Here is a 27657-nt window from a genome sequence, read left to right on the forward strand (position 1 = left end):
TGGCCAACTTTCAAAATATTTTTTCCATATTATAATTTTAAAAGTCATATTAATTCAATATGTTTTTTAAAGCTTATCTTGAATTTAAGGTTTCTTTCCAAAACCTAAGGTTTTTAATAATCAGAGTTTAGTCTCTTTATAATTATGTATTATAACTTGGTAAGGTATATTCAGTGATAGCTCAGTCTTCTCAGGAATTAGTATTTATTTAGGCATTCTTGCTATCTGCTGCTACACTGAACCTAAACTGGGATTTTAAAAGTGGTGGGTAATAGTGGAACATGGCTAAAGCATTTAAAAGCCAACATTAATTAGCAAATTCATTCTCTGAAATCACTGAAGTAGACCCACTTTTTTTTTTTTTTAAATCTTAGACTTCTAATTCTAATTTATTTACACTCCAGGACTTGTGTGTGTGTAGAACATTTTTCTTCCCAAATCTTCAAAAGAAGCAACGAGACTGACCTAACTTGACACAAGCTTGTAAAAGTAGGAACTGCTGAAGATGAGCTGTCTGGAAAAACATAGGAGATTGTATAATCCATTGTGAATAATCTAGTTCATGACTGCAACACCATAACTAATCGGACTAAAGTTTAAAATACATAGTAAAGATACCACCTCACATCCACTTCAATGACTAAAATTTTAAAAATGTAAAATAAGTTGGTGAGGATATGGAGAAATCGAAGCTCATACACTGCTGGTGGGAATGTAAAATTGTGTGGCTGCTGTGAAAAACATTTTGGCAGCTTCTCAAAAAGTTAAACACAATTACCATATGGCCCAGCAACCACTCTTAGATTATAACTGAAAAATTAAAAACGTGCCCACACAAAACTTGTACACAAATGTTCATAGCAGCATTATTCACAATAGCCAAAAGGCAGGAACAACCCAAATGTCCATTTGGATAAACAAAATATGGTATATACAATGGAATAATATTCAGCCACACAAAGGAATGAAGTACTGATACATCAGGGATTAGCCTTAAAAACCACCCAAATACAGCTCTAATACCATCAATAAGTTAAAGCATGGACTTTCTCATAAAGTGAGACTTTTTGAATTGGAATATTACCCAAACCAGTGAAAGCTCTCAAAGGTGTTTCACCTCCCCAAATGAAATCTAGATAACATTTCCTTCTAGTACTATATTGAGCAAAATAGCAAAAATTTCAAAACAAAATGTTTTTGAATTGTTTAGAAAATCAGTGTTGACTCTGTAATTTAGAGGAAAGATTTTCCCTATTGAGTTGTCATGTGGGCCTTTGATAAACTAGTAGTGCAAACTTTCACCCTTCATTACATACGGGTTTTGGTTTTGTCTCAAACTAGTTTGTAGGGAACTTCTGCCTATATTTCATAGCTGGAGAATATGAGATCTAAAGGTGTCAGTTTCCACCAAGGAGATCTCCCCACAGTAATATTCTTTGGACCCTCTCTCCCTTTTATTTATGTTCCTCAGAGATCTACCTCCAGACTGAAACCACCACATTCTGATGATAATCAGGTCTTATGTCAGAAAAGTCATCACTTGGAAATTTGAAACAACTGGTATTAGTATTCAGAATTTTAAAGAATATTATATTATAGCCAGAAATGATTTGTTTGCTAATAAATTATGAACTACCAGTGTGTACGTTTAGTGGCAACTGTGCCAAAATTCAATGAACAGGATTATGTGTTCTATAAATTCTTATTTATAATCAATATAAAATTTTAGAATGTTAATTCCTACAGCAAGAACTAATTACATCTTAAAATGTGGTTCACCACAGAGTTGCTAGACTCCTTATTTTATTAAAAGTAAATGTACTAAAAATCCAAATGTAATTGAAAAATTCAGTCACAAAGATGGCTTTAAACACAAAACTTCTGAATGTTTTATTCTAATGAACACAAGGAAATTTTGGTATGCTATTTATTCAGTTTTCTTAGTGTTCCCTACCTTTAGACTCGAATCATACTAACATATCTGTATACTGAAGATTTAACCAGAGTATGTGGCACTTCATAATATTCTATATTCAAATATTCTGAAATGCTTCTATACAATCTGATCACAGTTTAGTCAGCAAATAACAAATATAAAGATTCCAGATGTGGAATGTTTGATAAGTGTTTAGTTTTTCTGACCAGAGTTGAATTTGCTAGGCTAGCCATGTTAATATATGACCTACATGTTTTTCTTGTGGGCATGAGTATATCATGTTACAATTTTTTCTTTCAGAGTGTTTAACTTTTTGCTTAGAAGCTTTTTGTTTTCTCTCAAGTTATTGTAAGAGCCCTATCAACATGTTTGTTTGAAAGCAGACCAAAAACAAATTAAAAATTTTTTTGTAAAAGAATCAGATTCTGGCTTTAACATTTATGTATCTGTGAACTGATGTTAAAATGCTCTCAAAAATGTTATTTAGGAAAGCACAATTTGGTAACGTCAATTTTTCACTTATAGCTCTTTCTAAAAAAAAATCCCAAGAAACTGCCACCTTAGTTTTCCCCCCAAGTACTTTTAAGTACTTCAAGGTTCAATCTGAAGTGGATGTAAATCCCTCTCATTCTCAAACTTACTAAACTAAGAATTAACAATACATTGGATAGTGAGCAGAATATGAAAGTACAGGCTACTTATTAAAAGAGTAAAGTTCTTATGGTGTTATGTTTAGAAGTGAAAGAATTTGGAACAAAGGCTCTTACAACTGTGGAAAATCAGAGCTCTTCTTGAAGTGGGTGGGCTTTTAATATCTAAGCTGGAAATTAAATGCAGAAATGAGATAGATAACATTAAGGTTTTCCTGAACATCAAAAGAGCAACAGCTAAAACATTACAGATTTGGTATGGTGATAAATGAGTTAGAAAAGCTTGGTTACCACTCTAGGCTAGACACTAATCAGTAAAACTGTAATTTCTAATTTTAGAAAGTTTGGCTTCATATTAAAATTTTTTTTTACAGTATATAAATTATATATACAATGTTTACCTCAATACAATATTGTAACTCAAACTGTAATGCTCAGGCCTATAAAAGGAATAGTTTATTTACGAGATGCTCAAAAGCCCCACTACTGCCCTTTCTATTTATAAAACCAACAATTTCAAAAATACTGCTAGCATAGAAATGCTTAATAGTTCATCCAAAATTTAAAGCCCATATCAGTAGGCAGTTTCTCATAATGTATTGTGCTGTATTCTCTAAGATCACATGGTCAAATTCCCTGTTAATTTATGAACATTTTTCATGGGCAAGAGTAATTAAAGAAAAAGGGATCAAGTTGACTTTGTTGTCATTCACTTTGAATATTCAATTGTGCTTGCATCCTAAAAGTTAAAATGAGCTGCGGTAAGAAAGAGAATATGAATAGGTTTATTTGTACCATACTCTTAACTAAAATCCTAAAAAGAAGACAATGAAACTGTTAATTGAAAAATGAAAGATGAGAAGAAATAACAATTGGTGATGTATATTTTAATCTTTTGTTAAAGCTCTGAAGTTGTATTAAATTGCTAACCAAATTGAGGTAGAGGTAGGCCCTAATGTTATTCCTCCCATGTATTAGAACTTAGGCCTCTCACCTTAACTTATATGCATTTTCCCCCTAATTATATAAACATGATTCAATTGGAAATGTGTTATGATAGAAAAATTATAGCATCATTCAAATGTTTTTACAAAATTCTTAATTATGAGGCTAAAAAAAAGTACTTATAAAATGTACACAATAATTCAATGTTCCCTGCCAGTCATAAATATATTTGTTTTTCCTCTAAGTGTAGGGGAATAAAAGGGTACAGAAACTATATTATGCAAAGATCATGAATAGTCATGTAATGGAGACACTAGAATGTAACTGGGAGGGTAAGAACTAAGAACTTAATGTCTAGTTTTCCTCTTTGAAGGTTACACATAAACTTTGATTTATATTAAATTTCCCTTACTAAAGTAGACTTAAATTCCATTAAACACAAATCTATTTCCATTTTAAATCACATACAAGTGCTATGTGATCAGAGGGATGAGAAACACTAGGTAAGGCCTGGTGGGTGGTAACTTCTTCATGACTAGGTAGTGGAATCACCTGTTCAACCTCTAAAGCATTTAAATCAATGAAAATGTAATCCAGACATCCATGAAAGCCACCAACATAATTTGTGTAAGCAGGTTCACCACAAGCACTTTTCAGTTTCAAGAAATGGGTAAGAGACATGTTGCATCGTTCCTCTTCCCCATAGGAAGCCCAGTCTTCATGATCCTCTGGAATGTTTCCACTGATGACAAAATGATACATTCCTGTTGATGGGGTACTATTAAAGTCCCCACAAAATATAACTGGTATGCCAGGATACAGATCACATGAGACATGTCTAATGTGAGCCAAGGCAACTGCCATTTGAATGAGACGAATGTACCCACCTATGAATATAAAAAACATTAATGTAAGTAACTTTTTAAAGTTGCCTTTAAGTTAAAAAAAAAAAAAAAGGAAGACAAAAACTACAGCATTTGGCTGACATTCAAGATGTGTATTGTGTGTGACTGTGCCAGGGGTGGGGGTGGGATTAGATAAAGGTGGTCAAAAGGTACACACTTAATTATAAGATAAATAAGCACTGGGGATTTAACGTACAACATGATGAGTATAGTTATCACTGCTGTGTGGTATATTTGAAAGCTGGTAGAGTAAATCCTGAAAATTTTCATCACAAGAAAAAAGCCCCACCTTTTATTGGTATCTAGATAAGCCTGTTGCAGTAATCGTTTTGCAATGTATATAAGTCAAGTCATTGTTGTATACCTTAAACTTGTATAGTGCTGTATGTCAATTATATCTCAAAATGGAAAGAAAAATATATATTTGTGTAAAACAGGTTTATTGACCTTAAGTTACCATGTTTAGGTCACTTGTGAAAACCAATAAAACCTACCTTTGGGATGCCAGTAGAGATGGGTATTAGCAACACATATCTTTTTAGAAGAGTCCTTTGTAGACTGAAGAACAGAAACCTAAAACACAGAAAGTGCTGAGACTTCAGTTGCTATCTGCCAATCTCCTGAATCGTTTTTTATCTAAGACTATATGATGAACTAACATTTTATTCTATATCCTTCCCATACTGATAAAGTATGATCATGATTGTGAAATGTATCTTTTGCTAAAAGTTTTAATTTAAAAAAAATTGATTTTAGGGGGAGGGAGGGGGAGAAACACATTGATTTGTTGTTCCACTTATTTATGCATTCACTGGTTGATTCTTGTATGTGCCCACTGACCAGGGATGAAACCTGCAATCAGCATATCAGGATGATGCTCTAACCAAATGAGTGAGCTACCTGGCCAGGACTAAGAGTTTTTGAATATAGTAGTGTCCTCTTATCCATGGGGGATATATTCTAAGATCCTCAGTAGATGCCTGAAACCATGAAAAACACCAAATCCTATATATATACTATGTTTTTTCCTATACGTACATACCTATGATAAAGTTTAATTTTTAAATTAGGCACAGTAAGAGATTAACAATAACTAATAATAAAATAGAACAATTATAACACTGCATATATATAATAAAAGTAATGTGATCTCTCAAAATATTGTATTGCACTCTACGTGAAGTATGAAGTGAGGTGAAGACATAGGCATGTGGCACAGTGTTAGGCAACTATCAGGGTTTCTTGAACACAAGCACTGTGACACTGACAGTCCATCTGATGCCCAAGATGGCTACCGGGTGACTAATGGACAGGTAACCTATGCTGCATGGATATGCTGGAAAAAGGGATGATTCACATCCAGTGGGATGGAGCAGGAAGGTGTGAGATTTCATTACGCTACTCAGAGCAGTAGGCAATTTAAAATGTATGAATTGTTTATTTCTGAAATTTTTCACTTGACATTTTTGGAGTGCAGGTAACTGAAACCAAGGAAAGCAAAATCATGGTTTAGGAGGACTACTGTATAAGTGAATAGGGCAAAGTGTAACATGTTTTAGTAACAGCCCAACATATACAGGTAATATAAAAAAAATATACTTTAGATATATTCTTGGTTTAGACAACACCAAAGATGGAGATAAGAGCAGGCTTTGAAGTGAGGTAGAACTAGATTTGAATACCCACTCTACCATTTACAGCAGTGTGATCTGGAAAAAGAGACTTTTTTCTAAACCAATTTCATCACTGGTAAAAAAAAAAAAGAAGAAAAAAAAAAGGCAATTATCATGCTTCCCTCAAGGGAGACCATGGTGTGGATTCAATTAAATGAGTTTACATGAGGTGCATGAAACACAGTAGGTGCTGAAAAAAATGGTGGCTACTTTTCTTACTGTGAACAAAACCAATTACCTAAAACCTCTGGACAAACACAAAATGTTTTAAAAAACTAAGATAGCCTAAGCTAAGAAGCAGCTAACAATGGAATATTATAACTGTAAGAATCCTGGCTCTACATTTGTGTGAACTTGGGCAAGTAAACTTGGCCATTTCCCCATTTATGAAATGGGAAGGATAACATCTGAATAATGGGAACTACTGGGTTCATAGCAGGATTACTATGAACCAAAAATTAAAATAATAGCTAATACTTATGGAGCACTTTGTAAAACATGTCAGACACTTAAGTACTTTAGAATGTGTCAGAACAGTTCTTGGCAAGTAGTAAGAAAATATTAGCTATTAGCATTATTATTGTATTTAGCATGTCTCTCCCCCACTAGATTGTAAGCACTAATAGAGTCTAGTTGAAGGCAGCCTGCTGCGTGCTCAGCACGCCCGAGTGCTCAATAAGTATTTGCTCAATGAATGAGTGTTAACCTTTGTGCTAAAGATAAAAGAGCAAACACCTTTCAGTAAAATCTGGATGGTTTCATCTCAATTAGAAGCTGCCCCACCCCAACCCCACCCCTACTCCCCTTCCAGAACCCTAGAAATGGACGAGTACTTAAAAAGACTGGCGGAGCTACTTTACCTGAAGGACAGACGATCTCTGGAACACTCTCTCCTGTGCCGATGGGTTCAAAACTAATTTCTCCAGCAGTTCTTTGTGAAGTGGGTCGGATTCCAGGGCTTCATGGAAAGAAATGTCATGCTGGCTAAGGAGGTTAAACTTGGACTTGCGGTAGAAAGTAGCCAGGCCTTCCTGCTGCTTGATTCGAAATACTCCCTCCAGCCCAAAGGCGTCGAGGGCCGGCACCAAGCTGTCTGTAAACACACTGCGGTCAACCTCCTGCAAACAGATGAGGTCGGCATTGTAGCCAGTGAGTTCCTTCTGGATTAGGTTCTGGCGGTAGTCGAGCTCCAGGGCGTAAGGGGCACAGTATGGGTACAGGACGGTCCGCGAAAACTCAGTCTGGGCGTAAGTGTCCGCGAGGATGTTGTAGGAGACAGTGCGGATGAGAGCGTCGTCTGTTACCTTTTTAGTGTACAGATGCCGGTGATCAAAGGTGCAAGTGCCGGGCCCGGCCTCCACTGGACACACGCTTTCCAACTCCCGGCTTGGCCCGAAGCGCTGCCCATTGCCTGGGGTGCAATGAAGCTTGAGCCGTAGTCCGATGTCGGCATTGGACGGGGTGTAGACGCGCTCGTCCACGCCCGTTTCAGTCCAACTAGGATAGGGTGAGGAGGGAGACAATGACGAGGGGCCCCCTCCCTCAGGCTCCACAGACCGAGGTTTGGCTTCTCTGTACCAGCGGAAGAGGGAGCCGGCGGGATCCCCAAATTCGAGGCTGAGCTTGGGGCAAACCGGGAAGCCTGCCATGATGTAGCGTGGCAACTGCAGCTCGGTGAAGGCGGGAGGGTTGCGCTCCACCTTGTACTTGACATCCCCGATCTGCAGCACCGCGCCGTCCTGCCAGGCGTCCACATTGAGCACGTCTTCAGCCACTGCCTCCTCCCGGTAGTACAGCTTCACCACCGGTTCGCAGGCTGCAGCCGGCTCGGGCCCAGGCCCCGCACAGGCCCCTCCGCCGCTTGCGTTTGGCCGGTTCTTCCTGCTCTTCTTGGCCGCCGCCGCCTTAGCGTGGCCTTTGAGAGCGTTGGTGGCGATCCGGCTGAGGGCTCGACCCAGAGGCTCGCTTTGGTCGCGCTGCATGTTCTTGTGGCTGCCGTCGGCCAGCGCGAACGACAGGCTTAGCTTAGGCTCGGAGGGCACACAGCGCACTACAGCGCGCTCCATCGAGCCCGTGGCCGTCTCAGTTGCCGTCTGGGCCCGACTGTGCCGCTCCACGGCCCCGCGGACCCCACGAAGCGCGGCGCGGGCTCCTGGGAGCCTCCACATGAACCTGGTGGCCCAGCGGCTGACGGGACAGGCGGCCGCTAAGCCTCAGGTGGTAACAGAGCAGATACAGCTACCGGCTCCGAGACCCATTCAGTCCCGCAACTTCCGGCCGGCGAGGAGAGGGCGGATGTGCTCCTGCCAGGCACTTTCGCCAGATCGGCTCACGTGCTCTTTTTTCTCATAGCCACGCCTGTCTTTAATACCTCCCAGATTAAATTTTACCTTCAACTTGAGTCACAAAGAGGGGGAAGTGAGGAAAATATAGAGGCGCCAGAGGGAAATATTAGACACCACAGTTTCATCGAAAGTGCAGTTAGAAATGGCAGGGAGGGTGCCCCAAGCCGGAAGTGGCTGGGCGGTGACGGGTGCCCCTTCCCGGAAGGAGGCGGTGCCTCGCCCGGACTGGAACCGGTCGTCTGGTGCTCGGGGCCTCTGGCCTGAACCGCGCGAGGGCGTAGGGAACTGCCCCCGGGTTGTCGGACAGGCTCGGCAGTGGCGAGCGTTGCTCAAGCCCCTCTCCTGCGTTCCCGGCACTGCTCGCCCTCTTCTGAGGTGTGGTGGGTTCGCCTCCGGCCGGGCGAGCGCCGACGTGCCGAGCCGCGCCAGCCTCTGTGGTAGTTAGTAACGAGCAATATATGATAACTCATTTAGTGAGCGGTGACGATGCTAGAAACGTCTTTTTCGGTTGGGAGGCCCGGAGAGATTAAGTTGCCAGTTCAAGGTCACACAGACAGTTTTGAGTGAATGACAGGAGACTGAGAATAGCCAGTGAGTAAGAAGAACAAGTGTAGCTTCACTGAAAGCCAGATGGAGAAAGTATTTCAAGAAACAGTGATTTTTGTATTTAATATAACTAGTATTCTGTGATTAACTGAAGGGGGGAAAAGCCCTTGAAGATTCAAAGAACAAACTGAAGTCTTTTTTTCAGGACAAATGATCTGCTTGTATATACTATCTTATTCTACAAGTAGAATACTTATTGGTTATCTAATAATAAGCCATACAATTCCCCCCTGGCTTATCAAGAGGCAAATAAGCCTTTTGAACTGTGTTCTAAAAGAAGGATGGACTTGGCAGTCATTCGGAATTTCTATTCCTGCCCTCCCCTGCCCCCACCCACCAAGCATTTGACAGGCGACAAGCATGGGGTGTGTGTAGTCTAGGGTTACAACATGGGGATAAAAGTCAATAAAATGACATTTTTCTTATCCCCAGCATTTTTCTTCATGCACCTTTGCAGAACTCAATCTTAAATCAACTTATTTAAAGATAAAAGCCCTATTAGAACGTGTAACTTTCTTTCAAGCAAACTTATCTCGTTTAACCCTATAGCAGAGTCTTAATCTTGGTTTTGAGACAGATGCCTTGAAGTGTCATATTCCTTTCTTTTAGGTGTTGTTGTTTTTTTTGGTATTTTTTGAAAAGTTAAAATATACCCGTAGTGAATAAAAGTAGTAGTCCTTCTATCCCTGACTCATATGCAGAAACAAATATTTATGAATGTATACCCTTCCACTTTTCCACCATGGTTTAGTACCTTTCTCTTTTCACTATCTTGTCAGTTCTTTCAAGAGAAAGTGTCTGAAAATGTTCCAAAAGTGCCACAACTTCCCATAGAAAGCTTAATTTGAACTTAACAGACTTGAAAATAATACATAATCAATGGTGTGTTTGAAGCTATATATTTATGAGGCTAAATTGTAATTATGTACATGATAAATATAAATTATAATTATATAATTAAAATTAGAGATTGAAAGACTGATACCAAGAGGGGAAGGGGCTAATAGAAATCTATTTATTCTTCCATTCTCAGTCCATACCAAGAAGCACAAGCTAACTTTCACTAATCAAAAGTTAGGGTTGATGGAGTTACTCTTGTTACTTACACGTATATCTGCAAAGATTAGTGTGTGAAGACTAGTTTCTTGTGATTACTTTCACTTTGGTTAATAACGTCAGTAAACGGCACAGACTGTTAATATATTTCTATCTTTTTTTACTTAAGGTCAACCTGATACTGCAGTTTTGAGTGATAGCACTCAGAAACTTTGAGTAGTACCTAGTGATATCACATCAGGGTAAAGCCAGGGTTCCATTTGCTTTTTATTTAAGGGACCAATTTCTTCTATTTATTTAAAAAATTTTGATTTTTAGATTGTCCAGTTTTATGGAGACATAATTGACATAATATTGTATTAGTCCCAGGTATACAACATAATGATTTGTTATATGTATATATTGCCAGATGGTTACCACAATAAGTTTAGTTAACATCCATCACCTCACAGTTAATTTTTTTTCCCTTTTTCTTGTGATGTGAACTCTTAAGATATATTCTCTTAACACATTTTAAACATACAATACAATTCATTAACTATAGTCACCGTGGTATATATTACATCCCCAAACTTGATTATCTTGTAACTGGAAGCTCTTAGGTTTTTTTGTGTGTGTTTTTTTTTTTTTGGTTGGTTTTTTTGAGAATCGACAGCATAATCAGCCATTTTAATTATGTTTGGTTAGACTGCTGTGAAAAAAACTTATTAGGCACAAACAAATCATTAAAGTGGCATTGATGACTGTGAAGGAAGTTCTTACTTTTTGACCACCTTCGCCCATTTCTTGTCCTCCCCTGCCCTGCCACCTTCCCCTTCCTCTGCAACCACCAATCTGTTCTCTGTATCTATGGATTCAGTTTTAATGGCAGGATTTCCTTTTTTTTAAATCCTTACCCAAGGATATGTTTTTTAAATTGATTTTGAGAGAGAGAGAAAGAGAGAGAGAGACATCTATGTGAGAGAGAAACATCCATCGGTTGCCTCCTGTATGTGCCCTGACCAGAGATCGAACCCACAGCTTAGGTATGTGTCCTGACGAGAAATCAAACTCACAACCTTTTGGTGTATGGGATGACACTCCAACTAACTGAGCCACCCAGCCAGGGTGGAGTTCCTTCTTTTTTATGGCTGAATAATATTCTATTATATCTATATAACTGTATCTATATATTTTGTATTGTCTTTTTTTTCTTTCCATTTATCCATCAGTAAATACTTAAGTTGTTTCCATGTCTTGGCTATAATAAGTGATGCTACAGTGAACATGGAGGTGCATGTTTATTGCAGCATTATGCTTTCTTTTTGAGACAGTGATTTTATTTTCTTTGTATATCTACCCAGAAGTAGAATTGCTGGCTCATATGGTAGTTCTTTTTTTAATTTTTTGAGGAACATCTATACTGTTTTCCATAGTGGCTGTACCAATTTACATTCCCACCAACAGTGCTATGTCTTTCTTATATTTTAATATATTTATTGTAATTTATAATGATGACATTGTATATTATATACTATATAGCATAGTATATTTAATATATGATGTAACTATATCATTTAATATAAGGTATAATGTTAGTATAACAGCAATAAGAAAAATTAGTTTGAAAAAATTCAATCAAAGAACCTAGGTGAAACCTATCACAGTTTAGGTCCATGAAGAACTCTTAAACATATGAATTTATTTATTTTCCCTGTAATCCCCTTTTTAATTTTGAAATAAACAATGAATAGTATAAAGCATAGTAAGTTAGTCTCATAAGTTCTCTTAGCATCTTCAACATTTCTATTAAGAAGTAGATGAAACTTTTTGTATAGTATTATAGAATCACATTTTGGTGTCATAACCTTAAGTACTTTTAAATAATGAAGACTCAGCTCTCATGAATAATCTGCTCTCACAAATAATATTTCTGACCCTTAGACTCAGAAATAGAGCTTTTAAGGAAGGAGTTTAAGCTTCAAATGAACTATGTTCTGTTAACATATTTTTTCTTTCTTTCAAAGCAAAAGATTTATTAAAATCCCAGCTGCCTCTTTTGCAGAAATTGATAAACTGATCCTAAAATTTATATTTAAATGCAAAGGACCTAGAGTAGTCAAAATTACTTCTTTTTTTCCTTTTTATTGAATTCATTGGGGTGTCATTGGTTAACAAAATTATACAGGTTTCAGGTGCACAATTCCACAACACATCATCTGCACACTCATGTGTTCATCACTCCAAGTCAAGTTTCCTTCCATCATCATTTATCCCCCCCATACCCTTCTCCCCATTACCCCCTTCATCCCCAAATTACTTCTATTTATAAAAGAACAAAGTTGGAGCACTAACACTACCCATTTTTAAAACTATAGCCATTCTTATGAAAGCTACACTAATCAAGACAGTGTGGTATTGGTATAAAGATGGACATGTAGATCAATGGCGTAGAACTGAGTGTCCAGAAATAAACCCTTACATTATGACCAATTGATTTTTTTCAACAACACCAAGGCAGTTCAGGCGGGGAAAGAACAACCTTTTCAACAAATTGTCCTGGAACAATTATATATGTATGCAAAAAAACACACAAAAAAACGTGGATCCATACCTCTCACCACATATAGAAATTAAATGGACCATACACCAAAATGTAAAACGTAAAACTAGAAGAAAATATAGGAGAAAATCTTTGTTGGAAGAAATTTAAAACCTTTCAGACACTTTGAAAAACAGTTTGACAGTGTCTTAAAAGGTTAAGCACACACTATTCAACCCAGCAATTCCACTCTAGGTTTTTATGGATGGTGAGAAATGAAAATGTATGTTCACCCAAAGACTTGTACATGAATGTTTATGGCAGGATTATTCATAACAGCCCCAAACTGTAAGCAATCTAGATGTCCATCAACTGGTGAATGGATAAACCAAATGTGATATGTTCATATAATGGAAGACTATTCAGCAATAAAAAGGAATGAGCTGTTACATACTACACGTGCATAAGCCTCAAACGTATTATCATTAAGTGAAAGAAGCCAGGCAATAGTCTACATAACATATGATTCCACTTATATGAAATGTTCAGAAACTGCAAATCTGTAGAGACCAAAAGCAAATCAGTGGTTGCCTGGAGCTGGAGGTGGGAGTGGGGATTGAGTGCGAATGAGCCCAAGGGAACTTTTTACAGTGATGGAAATATATTTTAGAACTGGATCTTGGTAATGATTGCACAACTCTATAAATTTCCTAAAAATAATTGAACTGAATGCTTTAAAATGATGAATTTTAGAGCATGTAAATTATATGTACATAAATTATGCTGTTAAAACAGGCATACATTGTATTAGGGTTTAATGAGGGAAGCAGAACCAGTATACTGTATATATCCCCATATGTATCCATATGTATGCATGTATATGTATATATATGAATTTATGACAAGGAATTAGCTCTTGCAATTGTGGAGGCTGGTTAGGCAAGTCCAAGGTCTGTAGGGCAGGCTGTTGGGAAGGGAAAATTCAGAGAGGAAGAGTAATTGTAGAGTTAGTTTCTGCTTGGAGTCAGACTCATGGCATGCCTAAACCTTCTTTTTTAAAAGGACTTGCACTGATTGAGTCAGGCCCACCTGGATAATCTTATTTATTGGAGACTTGAATTATATCTGCAAAATCTCTTCACAGCACCATTAGATTAGTGTTTGATTAAATAACTGGGAGAAGATGTGTGTTATATAAAAGACTGCTGTTCTCCCATTAGTCCTTGTAGTTATATGTCAAGGAACCATCACGTACATGTATTTTGTTTTCTATAGAGAGATAATTTGCTTTTGCAAGCTACAAGTATATTTAATTTGTTCATTCACTCAGATAACATTTTTAGAGGACCTATTGTGTGCCATACACAATAGAGTAGGTTATACCCTTATTAAAAAAAAAAAATTTCTTTCCATGGTGACTGGCCTGTAGAAGATGCTCAAATATTTGTTGAATGACTATGCCATCAATACACCCCCAGGACTTATTTGTCCCCCCATTTTATTTGTGCACATATATTTAGGCTATTATCATTAAGATAGAGTATCCATTGTGCAGCCTCAAATAGCAAAGTTTCATATTTCTCTTTCCAAGCATACTCACAAAATTTACGCGCCTTAACTTTTTCCCACCCAATGATTTCCTGAAGGAAAAGTGCTGTATAAATAAATACCAATTATAGAAACAAAATAAATTATGTTGCTGATCAGTTACAAATTTATAGGGCAGTTACTGTGGGACACTGGAAGACTTGATACTCCATTGAAAGAGAGTGTTTACATAAATCTATTTCCCAACAGATGTGAATTTCCAGTCTTGCGGTTTTCCACAATTTGAAGATTCTGATTCCCTGGACCACTTCCAAGGGAAGACAGGTAAAAATATCTCATTCACTCACCGTCCATTTACTTGAGTAATGAGTTATTGTTGTGACAGGTAATCCTAATCTGTCGCAGCTCAGCGACTGCCTCTCCAGGCAACCTTTACCCAATCTCTCCAACTGCGACCGCGGCCGTTTCCATGGCGACAACTTTGTTGCTGCGGGAGGCTCCGGTCTAGCTGGGCCGGGAGTCAGTGGGGTTCCTGAGGTTTCACTCCTCGTTCTCCCTTTTTCTTTCACCAGAAGAGAAGCTCATTGAACGTTTGCCACTTATCTGCGCAGCTGACAAGTACCGAAAAACAGACAGGTACTTCCTTGTCCTCAGTTTTTCACCCCTCTCCCAGGGCAGGAGACTGCGAAATGGGTGCCAGCAGAAATACCTTCTTTTTCAAGACGGGAACCTCCAAATTCTGTGGGAATCTGCAGTAAATGCAGTTGGTATCACAGATAATTGTTCAGCATTTACATGACTTTCTAGATTTTTCTATGTGTTAAGTATGCCTACTTTTGCTTGATCAGAGTATCACTTTCGAGGAAGGTAGCAAAACTAAGATACAATTAAATTGGTTTGGGGGAAGAGGGAGTATACCCTCAATAACTGGATTTTGTTGTCGTTGTTATGGGTGTGATTTGCATCTTGGGGGAAATCTGAATCCAGAATTTTAGAACTGCAATTTCATCCCTGAGGAAACTGAAGCCCTAACCTGGAAGTGACTGGTTTCATCTTTTCATAGCAAGTGGATAGTTAGAACTCTAACAGGAATCCCTGCTCATTTATTTCAATTGTCATTCTTTAGACTAATAACATACTTGAGAGGAACATCTAAAAAGGCCTAGAATTTGGATATTGATATATAAGATATGTTATGAATATATTGAGGCTAGTTTTTACAATAATGGCTTTATGCACTTTTTCTCCTCAGAGTACAGAGTATTTTAATCTTTACGGGACCAAGATGTCAGATCCAAACAAAGCTGCCATTGCAGCAGAAAAGGAGGCTCTGAACTTGAAGCTACCCCCCATTGTCCATCCCCCTAAAGACATAGGTGTTGACACATCAACACATGGTAAGCTTATGAATTACAGAAGATCCAAGGAGCAGAAGAAGACAATTAATCAGTTAGTGTAAGTAGCATATTAGTAAATAATTCTCGTTTAGAATGCAAGTGAAATGATGTGTTCATATTTTCATAAAAAACTTTATACACCCATTCTTAACATCCTGTTGTATAAGCTTTGTATTTTCATTTGAAATATATTGTGAAGTTCTTTTATGTCAGTAAGTATACTTCTACCACATCATATTTTTAAAATATTTTTATTGATTTCAAAGAGAGAGGGGAACATCAATGTTGAGAGTCATTCATCAGCTGCCTCCTTCACGCCCCCTACTGAGGAAGGAGCCCAAAACCTGGGCATGTGCATTGAACAGGTGTCAAACTGTGACTTCCTGGTTCATGGGCCAACGCTCAACCACACAGCAACACCAGCCACGCTACCACATCATATTTAATGACTCTTTTCCATTGTAATCCCTTTTCCATTGTAAAGATAAATTCCTAGAAACACCATAAAGTATACAATCAATCCTCTTTTTGAACATTTTACAGTGCTGTGATAAATATTCTGGTAGCTGACATCTTACACACACCTTTGTGTCTTTAAGATAAATTCCTAGAGCCTGGCCGGGTGTGGCTCAGTGGATGAGCATCGACCTAGGGTCCAGACAATCTGGTTTCGATTCCCGGTCAGGGCACATGGCTGGGTTTCGAGCTCAATCAATGACTATCTCATCATTGATGTTTCTATCTCTCTCTCCCTCTCCTTTCCTCTTTCTGAAATCAATAAAGATATATATATATATCTTTAAAAAGATAAATTCCTAGAAACAAGATATACATTTTTCACATATTGCCGAAGTGCCTTGGGAAATGTGAATTTTCATTCATGTCCACAGTGTATTAAAGAGTGTCTTCTCCCCCACACCATTAGCAATACTAGGTATTTGTGTTTTATCATCTGACAATTTGAAAGGGAAATAAGATCTCCTTACCGTTTTACATGCTCTTCCCTAATTAGTATTGGGGTTAGAACATTTTCATATGTTTTTGGTATTTGTATTAGTTCTTTGTAAACTCTCTACTCATGAACATAGCTCATTTTTTTTTCAGGGCTCATTATACAGTAATCATTTGACAAAATGTGCCAAATATATTCTCCTAATTTTTCATTTGTTTTTAATTTTTAAGTTTTTTAATTGCAGAGAACTTCACATTTTTCTTTTCTTTTTGGTCTCTGTCACTGACATCATCCTTATAAAAGAATCTCTCTCTACTTGAAGGTTATAAAAACCTAAGCTTTTGTCATGGGTGGTGTGGCTCAGGTGGTTGGAGCATCCTTCCTTACTCCAGAAGGTGGCGGGTTTGATTCCCAGTTAGGGCACATTGCGGCCAATTGATGTTGCTCTCTCACGTTGACATTTCTCTTTCTCTTCCTATGTTCCTCTCTCTAAAAGCAATTAAAAAATACCTAAATTTTCTTCTTGTACCTCAAAGTATTTTTTACATTAAAATGTTTATCTCGTAATAAGTGTTTATCTAATAATGAAAGTAAAAATGAAAAGCTTTAACTATGTAGGTTGTTTATGGGCAAAATACCATCTTAAAGTTCAATTAGGAAAACAAAAAAGTAATCATAATGACAGTAGGTGATGTATAATGCTTACACTAATCAGTACTTGCTCTAAGCATTGTTTTATCACTTCACCTGTACTTCTCCCAACAGCCCTGTAAGATGGGTCCTGTTGTTTTCTCTGTTTTATAGATGAGTAAACTGAGTGGCAGAGAAGTTAAGTAACTTGCCCAAGTCACATAGCTGGGATTTGGAACCCTACAATCTGGTTCTAAGTTTCACATATTTTGAGCACCATACTATTCCTCTTCTTAATATATTATAACCATACTGGTCCCTGAAAGCAAAACCAAGTAATTGGGCCTCTATGAATAGCATTAATAAGATTATATTAAAACTTTATTGATTTGAGAGTGAGAGAGAGAAACATCGACCCACTGTTCCACCCTTCCATGCACTCATTGGTTGCTTTCTCTATGTGCCCTCACCTGGAATTGAATCTGCAACGCTGCCACATGAGGATGATGCTCTAACTAACTGAGCCACCCCGCTGGGGCCTTTATAAGATACCTTGAAACTACTACTATTTACATTTTTTTTTTTACATACAAAAGAAAATATAGTCCAACATCCTGTCCTTTCCCCTCCAAGTAAGTGGAAATTAAAACTAATTGAGGTATCACCTACCAAAGGGGTGGTTCAGTTTAATTCAGCAGTTACTGGGAATTTCCTAGGTACCTGACTCTGCAGGGATCTGGGGATAAATAAGAAGAAAAAGACATTGATCTTATCTGTATGATTCTAACCTAACACTGAACTATAAAATGGGAAATTTCTCTCTGGTGGATTTCTGCTTCTCTTTCTGAATTCCCTTTCCCTTCTTGGTTTGCCTCATTTATACATATTTTTTGCAACTGACTAAATTTTATTGTTTGTTACATTGTTGATGATCATATTGTTGCTAATTTAATAATTAAAAATTTTTGCACATTTTATTTACCTTACAATTAAACAGGTCTATTAAAAGGTCTATATAACTTTTTTAGATTTATATTATTAGTTTATCAATCATCTAATCATATTTAAATCCAAATTTATAAGGTATATTAACCAATATTAGTTTATGTATTATTAGAGATCCTTTACCCACTTCATTTCTAAGATTCTACTCAACATTTCAGTAGACTTAGAGAACAGAGATGGGTGTTCCTCAGGAGTTACGTATTATTCTTACTCTAAAACCTTTCATTTTCTCACATTGTCATGTTGAACTACTTGCAGTTCCATGAATATATTATATTTTTCATGGTTTATTAAAAAATAAATTTCAACCCTGGCCATATGGCTCACTTGGTTGGGCGTCATCCTGTGTACTGAAGGGTTGCTGGTTCGATTCCCCATCAGGGCACATGCTTAGTTTGGGGCTCAATCCCTGGGTAGGAGGTGTGCAAGAGGCAGCTGATCAATGTCACATCCTCATATTGATGTTTCTCTCTCTCACCACCCCCTCCCTTAGTCTCTCTCTAAAAATCAATTTTAAACAATCTTTCAATTAAAAAATAAATAAATTTCACAGTTGCTTCCTACAGTTTCTTTCACTGGAAAGTATTTGCCTGATTCCTTACACTAGTTCTCAAGGCTTAGTTTATGGATCACCACCTCTGGAGAGCATTCTTCTAATCCTCTTAATGCATCTTTAACCCTTTCTACATATTTCTCTTATACCCTTAGCAGACATTAAGTACCTACTGTTACACGTACCTACTGTTACACAGCTGCTTTACTTGTTACTGGGGAGATCATAGAAAACACAACAGAAAGAACTGTGTCTTCAAGAAACTTATATCCTAGTGGGAAGAAACAGACAGTAAATATATTTTTGAAAAAACAGTATGTTAACCTTTTAGATGGAGATAGGTACTATGAAGAAATTAGATAGTGAGATAGAGAGTGATAGGAAAGGTATTCCCAGGAACATCTCAGGAAAGGCCTGTGGAAATGATATTGAAGTAGAAATCTGAAACATTAGAAACTTGTCATTTAAATAAACGGAGGATCAGCACTGTAGCAAAGGGAATAGCAAGTATGAAAGCCCTGAAATATGAATGCTTTTAGTGTGTTCTAGTAATTAATGAAGGCTAATGTCACTAGAGTATCAGGGGCTGTGGGAAGAGTGGTATCAGGTGGATATGGAGAGAGAGGTAGGGGCAGACTGTGCAAGGCTTTGCAGGCCATGATAAGGAATTCAGATACCATTTCAAATGCAGTGGAAGCCATTGAAATGTTTTAAACTTGGACATGACATGAAATCCAACTTATACTTTAAAAATATCACTCTGGCTATAGACTGAGGTGGAGGGGAAGGAGATCGGGTAGGATGCTTTTGTAGGAGCATAGATGAGAACTTACTGTGGTTTGGATAAGGCTGGAGACAATGGAGTAGGAGATAAGTAGATTTACAGGGGATATGTTTCAGAGCCTGAATCAGTAGGACTTGCTGCCGGATTGCCTTTGGTAATAAGGTGGATGGTAGTGTTCATATTTATAGCAGATTGGAAGTCCAGGAAATGATGTGGGGTGAGGGGTAAAAAGCAATTATTCTTTTTAGGAGTTGAGGTGCTTATGTGACATCTAAAGGGGAAATATGTAAACAAGGCAGTTGGATGTATAAGAGAAGTGACCTGGGCTAGAGATACCAATTTGGGAGTCCACAGAATGTAGATGAGTTTTAAAGCTATGAGGAGTAATTGAAGATCAAGAGAGAGAGAGAGAGAGAGAGAGAGAAGGAGGGGGGGTATTGAGAGGAGAAGAAAGCCTAAGACTAAGCCTTTAAGAATTATATTTAGATATTGGGCAGAGAAAGGCCAACCTGTAAAGAGACTGAGGAAGTGCCTCCAATGAGACAGGAGGAAAGCAGAAGAGCAGGATGTCATGAGCAGAGAGAAGAGAGTATGTTATAACATAATGTACTGTTTATTTTCTTAGTTGTCATTGTCTTCTACTTTATTTTGATGTGCTTAAGGACATAGATCTCAGCACAAAGTACAGTGTCTGCCATGTTACTCTTGGTGAATGAATGAGTGAATGAATGATTCTTTGTTGTTATTATTTTTTGTTAATCCTCACTCAACGACACTTTTTTCATTGATTTTTAGAGTGGAAGGGAGGAAGGAGAGAGGGAAAGAGAGAGGGAGAAACATAGATGTGAGAGAGACACATCAATTGGTTGCCTCCTGCATGCACTGGACTGGGTCCAGGGATTGAACCTGCAACCCAGGTGTATGCCCTTAACTGGGAATCAAACCCAAGATCCTTTGGTTCATGGGCCAACACTCTAACCACTGCACCACACTGACCAGTGCAATGAATGACTTTTTAAAGGCAGAATTTTACCTTTATGGTGCTTTGTACAGATCTGTAAGCAGTACTCCTCTCATTTGGGTGCTTAATAAAAAATCCTGCCTCAAAATAATCTCAAGCAGCCCTGGCCGGGTTGCTCAGCTGGTTTGAATGTTGTCTTGTGGACCAGGGGGTTCGATTCTTGGTCAGGGCACATACTTAGGTTGAAGGTTCATTCCCCAGTTGCGGTGCGTGCAGGAGGCAGCTGATTAATGTTTCTCTTTCACATCAATGTTTCTCTTCCTTCCTCTCTCTCTAAAATCAATAAAAACATATCCTCGGGTGAGGATTATAAAAAATTTTTTAGAAAATCTGAAGCACAGTGCTGTATTAATTCTGATATTAGAATTGCCATGCTTTATTTGGGAAAAATGCATTTGTAATTAAAAGTTTTTATACCAGAAACACATCTTTCTGAATGACTGTGGATTTTGTGATTATCCATTTTTTTCTTTCCTGTTAGTCAGTAGGAATGTAGTCTTCCCTGTTTCAAAGGTGGGGCAAAGTCTGTGACTAGTGTTCCAGGAATGAGGCAGGATGTACAGGATCCAACCGTGGGCGGAACTGGGCTCCCTGCTGGGATCAGTTCCTGGGAACACTAGGCTGAGCCAAAATCATTTTGTAGCTTTCCAGAGTCCCAGGAATGAGCCATTTCTTCTTTGGCCACTATCCCCCTCTTGATTCAGACTTGCCGTTTTCTCCTTCACTGCATGTAGACTTTTACACAGTCCTTTAAAATTATCCAGTTTTTGTCTGTTTACTTGTTTTTTATTGTTAACACACAAAACAAAAATAGAAAAGGCTCACCATGTATTCTTCCTAGCTCTTTTTATTTATAGCAATAGGAGAAAACACACTCTAGGAAATTTTTGCAATACTAAGGGGTGGCATTTTTATATTAAAAAACTCAGGGCAGTTAGATATATTTATGTTGGATAATTGCAGTGCCAGCCAGTTAGTGCCAATTAGCATACCAAAGTATAAGGCAAATTCCTTGAAAATATCAATTACTGAGATCTAAGTTGTTTAGGGATTAATGATGGGTGAAGGAAAGTCTGACCTGGGCCTTGATGGTTAAATAAAAGAGGAAGGAGAATATTCCAGGCCCATTTTTTATTTCATGTGAAAAAGTCTTTGGAATTTTAGCTTGGTCAGGATCAGTAAGATTCAACAGGGAAATGAGGCTACTCAAAAAGCCAATTCAGTCTTAGGCTGCTTCAGTAAATGTGGAATGCCTAGAATGTGGGAGAAAAATTTCACTCTGCACTGCTCAAACAACACCTGAAATTCTGGGGTCATACTTTAATAAGAGAGATGCTGATCAGGGATGTAAAGTAAAGCATAGAGAATATAGTCAATAATATAATAACTATGTGTGACGCCAGGTGGGTACTAGACTTATTGGGGGGAGGTCACTTTGTAAATTATATAAATGTCTGACCACTATGCTGCACACCTGAAACGAATATAAATATTGAATGTCAATATTTCAACTTTAGTTGAAAATTTTTTTTAATTTAAAAGAAAATAAAGGACAGGTTATTAGATACTTACTGCTATTAGTCCAACTAGAACCTCCACTTCTATGATCAAATTTAATTTTCACAATATGTGGTGGAAATACAGAGGAAGGTATAAGTATCCTTATAGTGCTATTAATTCCTTTTTGTTGTTGTATATTTTTCCTTCTTTGTTATTTTGAAAAGATTTATTAAAATGGAAAAGCAGAGTTTCATAGAGGAAGAATTGTTTACTTAATGCAAAGAACTAACAAAGGCTAACTTTTTCCCTTTGTGCATAGATTTTATTTAAATAAAAGAAATGTGTTACTGACAAAAAAAGAAGAGGGACACTGATAAAGCATAATACAGAGGAGAGTGAGGAGTTTTGAAACTACCTCATTTGAAGGAAGGTGATTCAGTTTAACGGGTGAGAGCATAGACTCTGGCGTCAGACAGGCCTCAGTTCATGTACCATCATTGCAGCTTATTACCTGTGTGAATTTTTCAAGTCAGGTAACTTCACTTCTCTGTAAGATGGAGATTAGGACAGTGCTTGCCTCTTAGGGTTTTTGTGAGAGTTAAATGAAATCTATATATATAAAGACCTTAAGCCAATACCTAGAACATAATAAGCTTACCATAAATGGTCACTTTTATTGACAGGAATAGTTGAAGGAACTGGATAAGTATCATTAAGTTTTGGAAGGATAACATAGAAGAAGGATATGACATTTTGTAAATGGCTCTAGAGAATATAAATTACAACTCAATATAAAAAATTTGTCTCTAAGAATATGAGCTAGCTGACAATAAACTGGGCTGCTTCAGAAAGTGATGAATGTTTATTTCCCGTCACCCATTTGGGGTTCGATTTGATATTTTTGGTAGTAATTCATACATCAAGGTACTGAACTAGACATGTGAGATCCTTTCCAAATGCACAGTTCCGATCATTCCACAAATATTAGTGACCTTGATGGACATTATCTAAGCGGTGTAGATAGAGCAGTGAGCAAAATAGACATGGTCCTTGTCTTTATGGAGTTTATCACTCTACGATTTTATGGTTCTGGTGGTCCTCCTTTCCTCAAAATTCCTTTGGGTTCTCCTCTTGCCTCTCTGACTGTATCTCCTTTGCCTCTCTGCTTTGGCCTTTACAAATTGGTAGGTTTTCTTCCTAAAAATGTTCCCATGCTCAGAATCTCTCAGCGACTCTCCATTGTCTATTGAATACAAAAGTTTGCCGTTTGAGGCCTTTGGTTGAATACTCCAATCCACTTCTCCAAACTTATCTCCATCTGGTCTCATAAACTCTGGGCAGGTTAGACTATTTCTTACTCCTGTTTTTTCCTTTGATCATTTCCTTGCCTTCCTAATTTTAAGGTCTTTGTATTTTTAGATCCATCTACTCAGGAAAACCACACCCCCACCTGAAATCCTCTTCTTTATTTGAAGCTCATTGCATATGCTAACTTGTTCATGCAGCCTGTAGCCTTTACAGATATCTCTAGGTGGAAGTGAACTTTCCCCTCCTCTGAACCATCAGGATCCCATACTTTTCACTCTGTTTTTATCTACTCACCCTTTCAGTTTATAAATTCCTTGAGATTTGTTGCTACTATATTTTAATAAAACCTACTAGAGTGTCTTGCATGATATAAGCATCCAATAAATATTTGGCGATGGATGGATTATGTGATGACATAACTTTATTTAAAGATGAAGTAATCTTTTATGGGTGACAAATTTGTATCGTCAGTACTGTTTATTGAGCACCTACTCTATGCCAGATACTCTACTGGGCATTGGGGATAAGACAATGAATAAAATGGTTTAAGAGATATAATATGTCAAATGGCTCTAAGTGCTATGAAGCAAGGTAAATGAGGATAACGGGGAAGGATAGTGAAGGAAATGCAAATTAATATGAGGGCTAAAGGAAGGCTTCTCTGACAGGGTGGTAATGGACAGAGATAATACATATAAGGGCCCACAGTGCAGCGGGATTAACTTAAAAGTTGTCAAAAAGTTATAATTGAAAAACTGTGATTTTTATTTTTCACCCCTTCCTTTTATATTACACATGAATAATTGGAAAATTAAGGTCTCATTGATAATGACCTTTGGATTTATTTCTTATAGAAAATTCAGTAAGATAAAGAACTCTTAAGTCTCTCTTCTTTAAGTATAGTTGAAAAAAATCTTCAAACTGTAATGTTTTAATAATATATCCTAATGTTATCTTCAAGAGACACATACATTTTTTAACTATATATTTCAGTATTGATGGAGCCAAAAGAAATTTAGACATAACACTGGATAAAAGAACACCTTTATCACCAGAGCCACATTATCCTTCAACTGTAAGTTTATGTTTTCTCTTTAAAAGTTTATTCTTATACTGTTTTAATTCTTAATTATTTAAAGTCATTCTCAAAATAACTAGTATTTTTAAAGAATATTACATATATTTTAAACTATATTTTAATTAAAAAAATTAAATTGCTTAAAAAAATTTCTCCTTCAATTGTCTTTTTTGTTTGCTTTTGACAGATGAGCAGTGAAATGAAAAAGAAAGGAGTGAGTTCAATTTTTTATATTTATTGTTTTGAAATACTCAAAGAAACTATTACAGAGTAACTCCTTCTAAGACCACCTGCTAAGTGCTATTCTAGAAAAGAAAGAAATTTAGAAACTGAGACTTATTTTTTCTGCACAAAGGAACAAACATGTCATGGAAGGCAATATGGGTTTTAAGAGTTATATTGTTGCCATTTGGGGATTAGTTTGAAATATTATAGTTCTTATTACAAAAAACTGAAAGAAAAATTCAAAGTGGCAGTTACAGAGGAAATGCATCTAATACTGATATAATGATGATTACTTATTGAGAATTTGTTGTGTGCTAGTCACACACTAGGTTGTCAGAGATTTAAAGAAAAGACACTGCATGGGTAACAACAAGGGACTAGGATGTGATTGGTGGAATATGACAACATGAACAGTTTCCTTAACAGCAAAGGATATGGAAACTCACGGAGCTGGTTACACAAAAGAGGAATATATACAACATGTTCTCAGATAGGGGTACAGGTTTTCCAATTCCCCTGGTGTTCCCTTTGGGGATAGAGGACTGAGGATAACTCCACATGGATTAAGAATCTTTGGAAGATCCTCATTTTAGCTATTTCAAATTTTTCTGTTGTTTAAAATTACTCACCCTCCTCCCTCTGCCTTTCAACTTTTCTGGAGACTTTGGCTGTGGATTTTCCTCTTTAGTAGATGTAAGAAGCTAATATGAAATAACCCCTAAACATTCATAAATATCTCATGTGAGGCTGGGTGAATTGTAAGAGATATTTCTGTTTATATGCTTAGCATCCTCACTCTTCCTCCACAGTTTTTACCTTTTAGCATTTTACAATTTAAAATAGGTACCGGGGCATAAAAACAGTGATTCACTCCTGAACCAACTGCTCTGGGCAATCTAGCTTCTAGGAACTCCACCCCTTCATCATTAATGTCACCATTGACCACTATTTGCTAAATCCAAAAGATATTTTTTCAGTACTTCTCTCACAACCTCCAGTTGATTTTTAAAAAACCTTTTTTCTTTTAAGCAGTTGGACACCTGGGTCAATGGAACACAAGAGATGACCCACTAGACCCCACCTCAACTGATTTTTGAGCAAGGTGCAAAAATCAATTCAATGGAGGAAGGATAGTCTATAAATGGAATCATATATTATTTTTTATCACTGACATTTCATTTAGCACGATGTCCTCAAGTTTCATCCATTCCCTAAATTTTTAAGTATTCTTTATACTTTATTTGAGATATATGTTGCAAACATTTTCTCCCAGATTTTCACTGTCTTTTGACCTTTATATTATGACTTTTTTTTTTTTTTTTTTTGCCATGCAAACATTTTTATGTAGTCAGAATTTTTCAATCGTTTTTTCCCTTTTGTATCTGGAACTGGAAGCATAGAAAAAAATTTTATACACTTAAGTTATAGAAAAATGTATCATTTTCCCCCCTAGTTGTTGTATAGTTTCACTGTTTAATTTAAATTCCTGAACTATTTGGAATTTATTCTTGTATGTAGTGTAAGGTATTGATTACATTTATCTTTTTCCAAATGGTTAACCAGTTATCCCAGAACTATTCATGAAAAGCTTCATCTTTGCTCCAGTGATTTGAGATGCCGTGTTTATCATATTCTAAAATTTCCTATGTACTGTGTCTATTTCAGGACTTTCTATTTTCTTCCACTGGTCTATCTATTCATGCACCTGTACCACACTGTTCTAATTAAATAAACTTTATAATATGTTTTAATGTCTCCCAGGGCTAGTCTTTCGTTGTAGATTTTCTTTCTCAGGGATTTTTTGGTTATTCTCACATGTTTATTTTTCAACACAAACTCTATGCTTAATTTGTCTCATTCCACAAAAATATGTTTAGATATTTTTATTAGTATTGCATTAAATTAATTTTGGCAAAAACTGAACTTTTCATGATGTCAAAATATCGTCACCGAGATCAAGTGTTGTTTTTCTATTTGTTCATGTCTATTTTTGTTAGACTACTCATTGTTATGGGAGAATTTATGAAATTATACTATACTGCTTTGTACCAGAATATAGTCCCCAAGACAGATGGGCTTTGTATGCTTTGTTTACTACTGTATCCTCAGCATTTGGAACAATGTCTGAATATTTGTTGAATTAATGAATATTTGTTGAATGAAGGAAGTTAGACAAAGGATCTTTGTTTTGCCTTGAGAAAATGAGAAGTATATGAAGAACATTAATTAGGCGAGAACTCATCATAAATAAAGAAGAATATAAAATGGCATCTGTAGATCATACTTCTGGGTAAAATGTTTTTATTCTGAAAATATGTTATTTTGCAAGATGTTTTTATTCGGAAAAGAAAAAAAAAGTTGTCTTGAGAACACAGAGCTGAGGAGTTACATTGAAATGCTAACCATTTAGAACATTTAATTTTTTCTTATTTATGTTCTCAGTTCAACTATATTTATATGAAGCAGTGTGTAGAAAGTAGTCCTATAGTACCTATTCAGCAGGAATGGCTGGATCATATGTTAATGCTGGTGCCCGAGTCTTTAAAGCAAGGGAAAAAAAGAGAAGAACTCGTTCAAAGTCTCATCAGTGAGGTGTCAAGTGACTTTGAAAAAAGCACGAAGAGATATCTGGGTAAGTAGTATATAACACATTTGCTCTCCTGCTCCTCCCAGTCAAAAGCAGAAATATGGGTAATGAATGTTATATATTTGGCTATATGTATTCTTAAGATATTATTTTTATTTAAGTGTTTGTTTTGAGTCTATAATGTAAAAATATTTATAACTTAAGGGCATATTCTGGTAATTTTGATATGCTACTAGCTAGATAGCTTTTTGATTTTTCACTTTGTCTTTACAGTTGTTGCTATACTATTTGCTAGATTGTAAGATAATATTAATGGATCTGGGGGGATTTATTAGGGATTTAACTTTTGCAATTTTTATTGAAATAAATTCTCCTAAGTGGCCATGCCAGTGACTTTTGAGTAGACAGCGAAAAACTGCGAACTTTTTGCTG

The 27657-nt window shown here is 36.8% G+C and overlaps 2 protein-coding genes across 2 annotated transcripts in view; one reads left to right on the forward strand and one right to left on the reverse strand.

Moving 5' to 3' along the window:
• Positions 1-370: 370 nt before the first annotated feature.
• On the reverse strand, positions 371-8391 carry PDE12 (phosphodiesterase 12). Its single transcript, XM_081160675.1, has 3 exons — positions 6970-8391; positions 4931-5009; positions 371-4418 (listed from the first exon to the last, which is right to left on the reverse strand). The coding sequence occupies exons 1-3, from the start codon at positions 8275-8277 to the stop codon at positions 3976-3978; spliced, it is 1830 nt and encodes a 609-aa protein (XP_081016801.1). The 5' UTR covers positions 8278-8391; the 3' UTR covers positions 371-3975.
• A 259-nt stretch (positions 8392-8650) lies between these two features.
• DNAH12 (dynein axonemal heavy chain 12) overlaps positions 8651-27657 on the forward strand; it is a 160522-nt gene continuing 141515 nt past the window's right edge. Inside the window, exons 1-7 of the mRNA XM_081160004.1 lie at positions 8651-8829; positions 14435-14509; positions 14758-14821; positions 15438-15640; positions 24329-24410; positions 24601-24627; positions 27081-27270. Coding sequence (XP_081016130.1) covers positions 15471-15640; positions 24329-24410; positions 24601-24627; positions 27081-27270 — 469 coding nt within the window. The 5' untranslated portion in view covers positions 8651-8829; positions 14435-14509; positions 14758-14821; positions 15438-15470. The remainder of the gene's footprint in view (positions 8830-14434; positions 14510-14757; positions 14822-15437; positions 15641-24328; positions 24411-24600; positions 24628-27080; positions 27271-27657) is intronic.

The sequence above is a fragment of the Miniopterus schreibersii genome (assembly GCF_964146895.1).
Source record: "Miniopterus schreibersii genome assembly, chromosome: 15".
Classification (NCBI taxonomy): Eukaryota; Metazoa; Chordata; class Mammalia; order Chiroptera; family Miniopteridae; genus Miniopterus; species Miniopterus schreibersii.